General features: G+C 34.7%; 2 protein-coding genes across 3 annotated transcripts; both read right to left on the reverse strand.

Annotated features, from left to right (window-relative positions):
- Positions 1-4,723: 4,723 nt before the first annotated feature.
- On the reverse strand, positions 4,724-8,359 carry LOC133788220 (uncharacterized). 2 transcript variants are annotated; one of them, XM_062225611.1, is made up of 8 exons: positions 7,903-8,359; positions 7,444-7,730; positions 7,057-7,245; positions 6,199-6,291; positions 5,879-6,061; positions 5,513-5,795; positions 5,222-5,426; positions 4,724-5,112 (listed from the first exon to the last, which is right to left on the reverse strand). In XM_062225611.1, exons 2-8 carry the CDS (start codon positions 7,711-7,713, stop codon positions 5,046-5,048), a joined length of 1,290 nt encoding a protein of 429 aa, XP_062081595.1. In that variant the 5' UTR covers positions 7,714-7,730; positions 7,903-8,359; the 3' UTR covers positions 4,724-5,045. The 2 variants fall into 2 exon arrangements, with proteins under 2 accessions (XP_062081595.1, XP_062081594.1); XM_062225610.1 differs by having other exon boundaries at positions 7,444-7,792.
- Positions 8,360-8,525: 166 nt separating this feature from the next.
- Positions 8,526-10,556, reverse strand: LOC133788221 (small ribosomal subunit protein eS26x-like). Its single transcript, XM_062225612.1, has 5 exons — positions 10,419-10,556; positions 10,220-10,312; positions 9,990-10,074; positions 9,742-9,872; positions 8,526-8,844 (listed from the first exon to the last, which is right to left on the reverse strand). Exons 1-5 carry the CDS (start codon positions 10,419-10,421, stop codon positions 8,761-8,763), a joined length of 396 nt encoding a protein of 131 aa, XP_062081596.1. The 5' UTR covers positions 10,422-10,556; the 3' UTR covers positions 8,526-8,760.
- Positions 10,557-12,317: the final 1,761 nt, after the last annotated feature.

A 12,317-nucleotide genomic window follows, 5' to 3' on the forward strand; every position in this document is an offset into this window, starting at 1 on the left:
CATAAAAACCATAAAAACATAAAAGGAGACTATATCCTCGAATCGAATAACGCTCGGCCCCTTGACTCCATTCATCATCGATACACATTCTCCAAGCGTCACGAATCTTTCCGCCTCTAAACTTATTTTCCTGCACATAAACAGAAAGGAGTGAGCCTAATGCCCAGTAAGGAAAATCTAACACAAAGTCACATACATAATTTCATAAGAAAACATAAAGACTTAACATAATACATATAACATACACTTATTATAATGGCCATTATTACTTGGGGTCCCATAGACTAAACAAGCATATGCCCATGGGGTTAATGGGGTCCTACTAGCTAAGTAGGTCATATGCCCATAACCCATTTGGGGTCTTGTTAGTCATATGGGTCATATGCCCAAGCCTACATACACATATACATATCATAACACTTTTAATAACATAAACATATAGATAACATAAGCACATAACATATTAATTCTAGCCTATTTTCCTTACCAAAGTTACCGGGATAAAATGGACTGAGTTAGGACTTTTGGAACACTCCTAAAACCACAATGAACAAGGGTGAGTCTAAAGAAAGGAGATGAAATGAAAGAGAATAGGAAGACTAAACCATTAAACGAAAATATGCTTACCACCACTTAAGTGCTTAAGAACTTGGATTCCCTAACCAAAAATAAGAATAAGGTTAGGGGACTGAGTAGAAGGTTTTGAGAAAAGAAATAACATAGAATACAGAAAGGACTAGAGTTTTGGGTTTACCTCAAAGATTGCAAGATCAATCTAACCTCCACCGAAATACTATAGAACTCACTTCCCAAGTGTTTGATAAGCTTATGATGTTTAAGCTTATAGTTTTTCCCCAAACCAAGTGTTTACACTCTCACACTCACTTAACACTAGCAGCCTCTGAACTTAGAGCAAATGGTGAATAATGGCTGGGTACTAGGTCCTATTTATAGAGTTTGGGAATGAAAATATCTTGATTTTACTTGAATAAAAATAATGGCTTTTTAGGTGAAAATCATTTGAATAATCGTTCAGCAGAGGCTGAAGACTCGTTCAGAAGATGCTGGACTGTTGAAGGAGTTTGAATGGCTGAAGGGAAAAGAATTCAAATGTATTTGAATTCATGCTGGTGGAGGCGATATATCGCCCCCTATAGGCGATATATCGCCTGGACCTTTGTTCCCGAGGCGACCGTGCATCGATTCGTGTTTTCCGTATCTACGTGCTGCGATATATCGGCATACGCTGAATATTTAAACACGAATTTACACATTTTTAGCTGAGTTTGAATGGAGTAAACAACCTTGACTAAGCCCTCAACGTGCTCAAAGCTGCTGACTGACCCTATACATTCAAACTTTTACCCTTATTTAATTTAATCCTCAAAAATACTAAATCCTTAATTACCATTCAAAACATGTGCTTAAAATCCTATTGGTTGATGTCTAAACCTTATAATATAATAATATATTCCTTAATATCAGACACATTAATCAAACCTTAGGTTATACTTAATATTCTTAAACTATAGGTTAAACTTAGAAAATCTATAAGTACTACTATGAGTGTCCAAATAACTCCCGGTCTGAACCAAAAATCCAAAGTAACAATGATAACACTAAACATACTATAATACTACTAAACAATTAGCTAAGTAAAGTTCTTGGACTCTACACTACGTGTCTTCTTCTGATTGGCTGGGAGTGGGTCAAAACCCTCATCTGCCACAGCCACTTTCAACCCACATTTTGTGGGTATTGGGTCTTGCAAAATTGTCATTTTGAGCTTTAAAGCTCATCTTTTTTGGTGTTTTTGAAAAAGGGCATTTGACCATACACCAAAATAACTAGGTCAATATTTATAATAAGATTTGATTTTTCAAAATCATATTTTATTATTAATATTTCAGATTTATTTTGTAAACCCCAAATTGTTGTTTAATTTCTTTTTAGTCATTTTCTCCCTCTATAAATAGGGACTCTTTCTTCACATTTTCTATATAATTCTTAGGTAGCAAAACTCTACCAAATTTTAGTCTCATTTCTCATATTTTCTCTCTAGAATTTCATGAGAATATCTAGCATGATAGGCTGACCTTCTTGGGAAGGTTAGGATGATCCTATATGCACTATGACTTTGTTTGGTATTTTTGATTCACCATGTGCTTAAAGTTTATATATTTCAGTGATTTATTTTCTTTCATCTTTACTTCTTTATCTTGTTATTTATATTTATGTTTACTAATAGTATATAGATTTTGTCATGCACTTTCTATGTATTATCAAATTAGTGAAAATAATATAGATAATATCTTTATCATTTTCTCCATCTCATTCATATATATTCACTTTTACTAAAATCTATATAGAATTAGTCATGCTCTTTCTATGTATTTTATAAATAGTAAAAGTAATATTTGTGTTAGGTTTTATGTCCAATCTTTTATTGCATTATTGCCAATGGTATAATGTCATTTTTAGATTTCTCATAAGATTTATCTCATCTTTCCATGGTAAAGAATAATAATCACTTGAATACATTTTTGTAAAATATATTTGTGCTTTAATGTTAAATCTTCCAAATGAATAGTTGGGATGTGAACTTCTCATTTGTGTAACTTTTGTGAATCAAATATCCAAATAAATAAGTATGCATATTGGTGACTCTTGATCCTTCCTACTTGTTACCTATTGTTACATCACACTTTATTCTATCTTTATTTCTAATCTTTAAATTTCAAAAACAACAAAAATATCATTTGTTCTATTTTCCTCACATTATTTATCTCTAACATTTATTTATTGATTAATTTTATTTCTTTGCCTCCTTGTGGAATCGACCGCCCGATCTATACTACGACAATCGCTAAGTGGAAGTCACGTTTGGGCGTTAAACACCTACTTATTTGATACTAATGAATGGGAGGGTTCAAGGGGATTTTAGAGGTCGGAAGGGTCTTAGGCAAGGGGACCCGATTTCTCCTTTGTTGTTTGTACTAGCAATGGAGTATTGTACCCGGTTGTTATGTCAAGCTTCCTTGGATAAGGGGTTCCGCTTTCATCCTAAGTGTAAGCATCTTAAGATTGTCAATCTCTGTTTTGCAGACGACTTGGTCATATTTTGCAAGGGTGTCAATAGCTCGGTTCAGATAATGAGGGACAGTTTTAATGAGTTCTGCTTGGCTTCTGGTTTTTCTGCAAATATGGACAAATCTCAGGTCTATTTTGGAGGTGTGGCTGAAAAAGAAACTCACGAAATGCTAGAGAGGCTCCGATTCTCAGTAGGAAACTTTCCTCTAAAATATTTGGGAGTTCCTCTTCGAACAACAAGATTGAGGGCTGGAGATTGTGCTATCATTATAAAAAAGATCCAACTGAAATTACATACTTGGGCGAGTCGTCACCTATCTTTTGCTGGGAGGGCGCAATTAATTAACTCTGTGCTTCTGAGTATAAGATCTTTTTGGATGAGCATTTTCTTTCTCCCTAAGAGTGTCACCAAGGAAGTGGATCAGTTATGCAGGAACTTCCTTTAGGGAGTTAAGGACAACAATATTTAGCGTAGTAAGTTGCATCTTACTGCCTGGGATCAGGTATGCCTGCCTAAATGCATGGGTGGTCTTGGTTTCAAGGAAAGTTGTATCTGGAATAGAGTGCTTCTTGCTAAGTTTGTTTGGGCTGTTTCAACTAAGCAAGATATTCTTTGGGTGAAGTGGGTGGATTCTATCTATCTGAAGGGTCAAGACTTCTGGAATTATAGAGTTCCCCAGGATGTGAGTTGGTATTGGAGGAGATTGGTAAAGCTGAGAGCTGTTTTCCCTGCGCATAGTCTTGATGAGGCAGTCAAGCATACCAAACTATGTTTGAAAGTGTTGTATCACAGGTTGCTTAACAAGAACAGAGTTGATTTTGCTAATGTGGTCTAGAACTCTTTGGCTGTGCCTAAGCACAGATTCATTCTTTGGCAAGCTACTCTGGGCCATCTGCTCACGCATGATAATCTAAGTTTCGGTAGGTTAGATCTCAGTAGGAGAATTGGCTGGGTAGAGGTATTTGGCTGAGTCTGTATGTTGAGTGGTGTTCTTGGATGGCTGGTAAGCCGAAGGGGCTGAAGCAGAACAGCAGCTGTCTACATGATATGAAGGAATAGGAACAATTGTATCTTTGAGTTTAGTTCATTTTCTGTTGGCTTTGTTTTTCAATTGATCAAGTACTTTGTGAGAGGTAGGCTGACTAGACTTCATAAGAAGAAAATTAAGAAAAATGAATTAGCCTTTTTTGAGAAAGTTGTTCAGTTATTAGGCTGTATAATTGGATGTGGACTTGTGTGGTTGTACTTGTTTTGTTTCTTCTCAATATAATTTCCATTTCATAAAAAAAAAAAAAAAAAAAAAAAAAGTGCTTTGGAGCAATTTTAGAAAAGAATTAAAAAATGTGAAAAAATTTTAAAATAAAAAGAGTACATTGCAAGAAATTTTAGAATGTCACAATTATCTCTTTCATGCTCTCTCCTTTATATAAGATATAGATTTGCAAAATGATGATTAAAGTATTGTACGTACAACAAAAGTCTCACATTATCTTTGAATCAATCTCCACATCTTATTTTAGTTTTTGAAATGAGAGATCAAAGATACCAAAACCAAAGATGAATAATAGGGGTGATTCATGAATAACACATACAAAACAACAACAATGATAAAAAAAAAAACAAAAACAAAAATACTATTGTAAGTCATCAAAATCTTTTCATTAGAACACTAGAAATTCAACGAGTTGTCACCATCAAATGGTCATTTAACAAGTTCTTTTCTTCTTTATTTTAGTGCTTAGAACTAATAGTCTACTTGCATGATTAAGCTCGTTACGAAAATAAAATGAGGAAAGAAATGAATATACAGCAAGTAATTTTCTACATTCTATATAATTTGTGTACTGCTCCAGCAACAAGACACCTTTGGGGTGCACCAGTTACCATCAGTGGCTAGCTCCTTAGCAACTATAATATATATATAAAACAAGATATAAGATGAAATGCCTCAACACTACCAGGCAAAGGAGAGAGGAGGAAAATCATCTTCATCTTTCAGATGATATGTCTGCCCTTTAACACTGAAACAAAACAGAAAAACCCTTTTCAAAGAACAAAAAAAAGAGAATATAATAACACATCAATGAAGTTGCATTGCATCAATTGAGAAGTGAATTATCCTACTATTACCTTGCTCGATGGCTGGATGACGAGGGTTCAGAATCTTTTACTCTTTGCATACCAAAACAACGAGCTCTATCTACTCTTTGCCTGTTCAAAGTGTTAGCAAAGTACTTGTTGAGCTCCTCCGTCATTCTTTCTCCAGATAATGAAAGAATCCACCCGAGCTTGCGAGCCCCTAACTTTAAAGCACTGCATATTCGATAGAAATTGCCTGAAAAATAAACAGTGACAATAATTTTACCACAGGGAAATTCATAAATCTTAAAGAAAAACCGAAACAGAGAGCGTGTGCCAAACCTCTACTGACACTTCGGCCAAGATTGTTGTTTTCTTTTAAAGGATCAATTATATCGAGGTGTTTCACATGAAACAAAACCAAGTCTGTCTCAAGCCCATCAAATGAAATACAAAACAATTTCCGACAATTTATGAGAAATTCTTTGCTTAGTAGTAAAGCACCGGTATCATTTACTGGAACCTCAACTACAGTGTGAGTGTGTTTGCATATTGGTCCTTTTAAACTCAGACAATGGTTTTCCCAATCAAATTTACTGAAGTAATCCAAAAATTTGTACAAAACCTACAGCAAAAGAAACACAATTACATGCTGAACCAATGATATGATTTTGTAGAAGTAAGAGTTTAAATTGCAAGAGAACATACAGATAAAGGGCCTTTCAAGGATGTATGGAACATATGGAAAACGTAGATGATCATTGTTTCCAAAGCATATGTTGAAAGTAAACCATGTTGGCTACCAAGGATTCGACTCTCATAAAAGCACCAGGCTTTAATTAGAATAAGGCTGCGCTTGAAAAGATGAGATTTTCGCAAATGGTGATCAACCTGCATATGGCATTACAATAGTAGCATTGCCATGGGATAGTAGCAAAAACCAAGCTTAAAGAGGTGAAAGAAACAATACAGGTAAATAAAGCAGGGTCTGTAGCAGAAAGAAAAGAAGAAAAACTTAGAAATCATACCTGTACCAGGAAACGAAATGTAGTAAGTCCTCCTAATTGATTGAAGGATATATCTACAACTATATCCTGTATAATGCATTTGACAAGCTTAACCTGCCACATAAACCACCAGACCTTTAAGATGTAGATCAAGTAACCCGATATTGGCATCTCCCATGCATGTACCAACTTTTTCAAAATCAGAGTGTACATTAAATAATATGTAATAAAAGACAGCCTCAAATAAAAATGTAATAAAAGACTAACAGCAATTCATGTAAAGAATCAGATTCTAATACACCTCCAAGCTTTATCAAGATTGAACTAGAGATTTTGTGTTAATTATATTAGGGGGGAATAGCTTGTCTAAGCCTCTAAGGTAGAAATATCTAAAGGGCATCAAATTAAAGACAATTTATGTTTCCTATTCAAAGATGGAAATGAAAACAAATTTTAAAAGTTTTCAAAACCAACATTTTAATTTCAAGACAATGACTGAAGAGAAACAGTTGCAGAGAATCAAAGATCTGTTGTTCACTTGCTAACTCTTATCTTACAAAGCCTATATATCAAGGATCAGAGCTGGAGAAAAGAAAGTTCAATGTTCATCCATTGTAGGAAAGATATGCATAATCCTGCATATGGTATGAATCTTTTACAATTAACACTACGAAATTCTGCGTTAATATGAACACAATTCGATCGAGATACTCTCAGAGAAAATACTAAAAAAATCACAAAAAAAAAACTTCTCAAAAAGAAAAATGAAGATGCCGACATTGTAGGGAAGTACATGCACGCAAACATGACATGTAAATTAGAAAATATTTTTAACTCGTGAGATTCAAGATCCAAAGAAAGGATTAGGCCGGGAAAAACCTCAGCAGCGTCAATGAAATGGATTTCCTTCACTTTGTATTGAGCAGCTTCATTACTTTTTTCTTCCCTCAGAATTTTACAAACATTAATAGCCAACTGATCATTTGGAATTGCAGGGCACAGAACAGTCAAGTCTATGTCTCCGTCAGGAAGGTAAGTATTTAGTGGAACAGATCCATAAGGATAGACCTGTGTGAAAGCGACCACATTTCAACACATAAGCCATTTAATAAAGAAGTTGAACATCAAGAAACCAAGAGATTGGTTCAGTTTTCTACCTTAAGAACATCATGTCATACATATATAAATATACATGAACAATTCAAAACCAAACGCTCAACTAAAGATCAAGAAATGACTAAGAAAAGTAGTAGTGCATGTTGTTACCTGATAATTATGACTTCCAAGCAGTCTCTCAACATATTTAACAATGTCCATTCTCATCAGGTGCGAACGCTTAGTGGGCTGAATCTTGGAAAGTATCACTCGGGTAGTCATTTCTGCTCTATCCCAGGAGTCAGAACTAATCAAAGCGGATCCCGGATTCGATGCCGGCGGCAATGGTGACGGTGAAGACGGAAATGGGCAAAGTCGGTCATGGCCAAAAAGCACGCCATTATGACTTGGTAGAAAGCTAACTTTAAGATCACCCACCATATTCAATCGAGCCAAAACTATTCAAGAATTCAAGGTTCAAACATGGAAGCACAAAAGACTGAGACCCAATACCCTGAAACTGTTTTCAAGACTGATAACTTCAACAAAGAGAAAAATGAAGAAAAGAGTAATGCTATGGCGGTGTAAAAAAGAAATGAGTTTGATGGTTTCTGGTATCATAACACTAACCTCTCTTATCTTTCGGTGTCTTGTCTTTGTGTTCTTCAAACACGTCTGTCTTGTGCCGCGACGCGACGCAAAGCAGGCGAAATCCGAAACATGAACAAACGCCAAAACTTGATATATACGAGAGAGATGGTATGGAATAGGATAATAAATGGAACAGTAGTACTGACGATGACTGCTACTACTACTACTTAGGACAAGGTAATTTCAACACGTTAACGTTAGAGTTACGACACCTCACCCTCGTCGTTTCACGTCTTCTACTTCCTTTGTTTGTTTAACCTTTAAAGTTAACGTACAAAATATTCTGCTATTTCTTTGCATTATTCGAAGTTGACAATAAATAGGAAAAAACACTCTTTTATTTTCCCTTATTTTGTTTTTTAAATAGTAAAATAAACAATCGAACCAGCCAATATTCGGTCTAACCTCATAAATGTGACTCAAGGAATCAGAGCAAAAAAACTGTTAGACCATCTCGATCTTAAAAAAGTTTTACAAATTTAAATTCCCTTTCCTTCAAAAAAGAAGTACCATTGCTTGTCGATAGATTCGGCCAACTACAAAAGAATACACCACCATGACGGGAAACAATACAAAATAGTAATTTTGATGACTCGGAAACATATGCAAGAGCACGGAGAATTTCTTGAATTAACTTGTAAATTGTAATTTCAATTCATTAACCAATAACAAGAACACTAGCAAAATTGAAACAAAAATCCACAAGACACTAATATTGAAGTCTCTCATAGGGAACTGAATTAGGAAACCAAAAGACTTTAATGTAACATCCAATAAATAACTAAAGCCTCGAACGAAAAGAGGCTTGAGGAAAAGGAGCCTTGCATGTCACTTTGTTCAAGTGCGAGCAGCAGCTGGGGCTCCTCCTGCTGGGCGTTGCCCTGCCTGACCTGGTGCACCACCGGGCCTAGCAGTGTCCTCCTATACACAACAAAATACAGACATAAATTATGGATGTGATCACAAAAACACCAAGCAAAACTAACATGTAACTTCATAGGCACGCACCAAACAAAACCATCTTAAAGTTGATTTACAGAATGCCACCAAAAATGTTAATCTACAGAAGTAAACGCATGAAAGGTTGCAGCTAAGTTTTAGTCAATGAACTTAACAACGTATACTTCCACCCCTACAGTAACTTTGTCCAAAACTAAATTATATTTTGCACATTGTTCCCATTCCCTTTCCCAAATATCAAGGCCTTGCTTGGAACTTATATTTTAGGAGGAAAAAAATGAATTACAAAGATGCTATTTTCTAATGTATGAATTGAATCAATAAATTAAGAATTCTTTTTTTAGAAAAATTAAAACTTAAATGTAGCATATGATTTTTTAAAATTTACCACAATTGTAAATATCTACAAAAAAAAACACCAAAAAAACTCTTTTGTCAATTTTGTGGAACACATTTTCCTCTATTTATTCCTTCTATTTCTATTTACCCTCATAAAATCTTTGGCCAAGGCCTAAGAGAACTTTCCAAGCAAATTTTTTACTCATCTCAGTAGCTCAGCACAGCTTAATAATCAACACAGAACTCACTTTCACTACTCATGCACCAAAACTCATCAACTAACAACAGAAATTATCTACCAAACAAATTTTCACAACAAAAAAGATCTCATATAAAGGCAATTAATTTATGTTTGAAATCACAAACTTTGTACAAAAATTTTACAATGACAATTAACGATGTCATGATTAGTTAAGAATATACATCACAACCAAACTAAAAACTAATTAGCAGCAAATAAACACCCAAAATGAAATAGATAAAAAAACAATGTAAGACCCTTATAATGAGCCAACATACCCGGCGTCTGAAACGCTGTGGAGGCTCACGGACTCTCCTGTTTTCCCTGGAACGAACCCTCACAACGTGAGAGTGAATTGCACAGGAGACACAGTACTGCATCTTGGCGTAGAGCTTGGGAAGAGTGTAGCCTAAAATGGCACAAATCAAGTTGAATATCGATTAAGCAAAATTAACGGCAATACAAATCAAAATTGTGAAATATATATAATAATGAACAAGGCCCTAGACCAGGAAAAAAAAAGTACCATCATAGACACAGGCTTCCTGAACATCCCTCACCGCCGCTTGCTCGACAATGTTCCTCACCAAAAATCTCTTGATGGCCTTGTCCTACATTAGGCCCAAAAAAATCATCAAAAACAAAAGTTTTTGATTTACTTACAAAACCTAACAAGCGTACCAGGGTATATAACATATAATAAAAAAATTAATTTAAAAAAAAAAAAAGAAGAAGAAGAAGAGGGAAAGCAATTACCTTAGGGCAACATTTACCACAATTGGAACAGCGGATAAATTTCACATGGCCACGACCATGTTTGTTTCTTCCACCATTCCTTCGCTTGAAAGTCTGCCAAAAACCCAAAAAAATACAGAGATGTGAATCATAGGATTTGATGGAACAAAGATGTTATGCGAAATGAACTTGTGAGATAGAATGTTTGAAGAAAGCTTACCATGTTCGCTCCTGAACCCTACACTTGATCAAGATCTCAGATTATCTCCTTGGGGTCGAGAGAACATGATATGAAACAAGCATAAATATGAATATATACTTAGACCACTGGCTAGGGTTTTACTGTGTTTGGGCTCGTTCTTGGGCCTGCAATGGGTCGGGTATTGGAGAATATTTAGAGATTTTTCACTAATTATGGTTTTTCATTGGTAATTTTACCTAAGATTTTTTTAATAAAATACTAAAAATATGAAATCTATAATAAATTATAAAATTACGAAATGGTGTAATCTTAAATATGGAGTTCTTTTTTTATTTTGTAAACAAAGCTTACAAATTTGTAACTAAAGATTATAAATTTATAACTATATGTTATATTTTTGTAAATAATATTTACACACTAAATAAAAAATTGTAACAAGCAAATACATATTGTTATTCGTTTTTCTATAATTTTTGTAAATTTCGTATTTTAAAAAAAATTATAATTTATAGTGTTATGTATAAATTTTTTTTCATATTCTTCATTGAAAAATATGAGATTTTCGCTCATGTTTAAAAATAGAGAATGAATTCTTAAAGTGTACATTTGCTTTTTTATGTGATTTATTTGACAGTTTTTTAAAAAAAAATTATATGTTAGTTTAATGGGAAAATACTATTTTGGCTCCTATATTTTTTTCGAATATGCGATTAGTCCCTGTATTTTGTTAAATGACAATTCAGACCATGTGTTTTACAAAATAGTACCCTAGACCTGATTTTAGTCAAAATATTTTTAATTATAAGATCAATTCTCAGGCCGTTAGTGATGCGATGCGTTCAGAGAAATGGAGAAAGTGGCCGAGAAGTTAAGAATGAAAGATTATATTTGAATTTTTTTACCAAAATTGGATATAAGCTACTATTTTGACCAATTTTGTAAAAGACAGGGTCCGAATTGTCATTTAACAAAACACATGGGTCGATCGCGTATTTGGGAAAAGCACAGGGGCCAAATTTGTTTTTCCTTAGTTTAATTGGGTTGTGAAACTATCACAGTAATAATATGACGCTTTGAAAATGTAATGCCCTGAAATCCCTAATGCGGTTTAATGGCTAGATTAGTAGGCGGGGAGGGCCATAACTGTTTAATTATGTCATTAACTGATAATATGCATGTTTATATGAATTATATTATAATATGATGTTAAATGCATGCATGTGCGTCCACATTTCATTGCAGGGGTGTTTTGGTAATTTGGCTTGTTAAGGGCGTAATTGTATATTTGTATGCATGTCGGTGACATAGTGTTGAGACCACATTATAATGTGGGTTTGTTCGAGCTATTCAGCATGAGACGGTCTTTGAATATTCATTAGCGGTTTAGTCATAACAGGTTTAAGTTCGAGGCTCGGGGTGAGTCTCGGGGTGATTTTAATGATTAGAGTGTTGCCGGGAATTAAAGGGTAACGGGATATGAATTATTGGTGTTTGAGTATTTTGAGAATAGCGGGAATTGGAGAGCGTTAATTATGATTAACGAAATAGGTGGGAAATGTTAATTTTGCCCTTGGGAGCCTTTAGAAATCCTTATTTGACCTAGGGGTATTTTGGTCTTTTCACCCCTAGGCTGTAGAAAGAAGAGGAAAACATAGCAACTTCAAGAGCTTCTCCCGTACCTGTTTTCTTCCCTTTTTCTTTGTGATTTTTTAGCCTAACTTGAGGATTCAAGCTTGGGAAGTAAGTCTTGAGAGCTTGGGAGTGTGTTCCACCATTGAAGAGCATCATAATCTGAGCTTGAGGTAAGTTTCTAGCCATTAAATTCCCTGGTTTGCTCTTTTTTAGCTTTGGTTTTTAGTTGAGATTTCTAGGTTGGATGATTGGTTTTGTTGGGAGTTCTGGCTAGGGTTCTTATGG

The sequence above is a fragment of the Humulus lupulus genome, chromosome 7, assembly GCF_963169125.1.
Source record: "Humulus lupulus chromosome 7, drHumLupu1.1, whole genome shotgun sequence".
Taxonomy (NCBI): Eukaryota; Viridiplantae; Streptophyta; class Magnoliopsida; order Rosales; family Cannabaceae; genus Humulus; species Humulus lupulus.

Coding starts and splice junctions, on each gene's coding strand:
- LOC133788220 (XM_062225611.1), bottom strand. CDS start 7,713: ATGGTGGGTGATCTTAAAGTTAGCTTTCTACCAAGTCATAATGGCGTG. Junction 6,062..6,198: donor CATTTCGTTTCCTGGTACAG/GTATGATTTCTA, acceptor TGCCATATGCAG/GTTGATCACCATTTGCGAAA. Junction 5,427..5,512: donor TGGCCGAAGTGTCAGTAGAG/GTTTGGCACACG, acceptor TTTATTTTTCAG/GCAATTTCTATCGAATATGC.
- LOC133788221 (XM_062225612.1), bottom strand. Junction 9,873..9,989: donor GGAAGCCTGTGTCTATGATG/GTACTTTTTTTT, acceptor GTGCCATTTTAG/GCTACACTCTTCCCAAGCTC. Junction 8,845..9,741: donor CACAGCGTTTCAGACGCCGG/GTATGTTGGCTC, acceptor TGTTGTGTATAG/GAGGACACTGCTAGGCCCGG.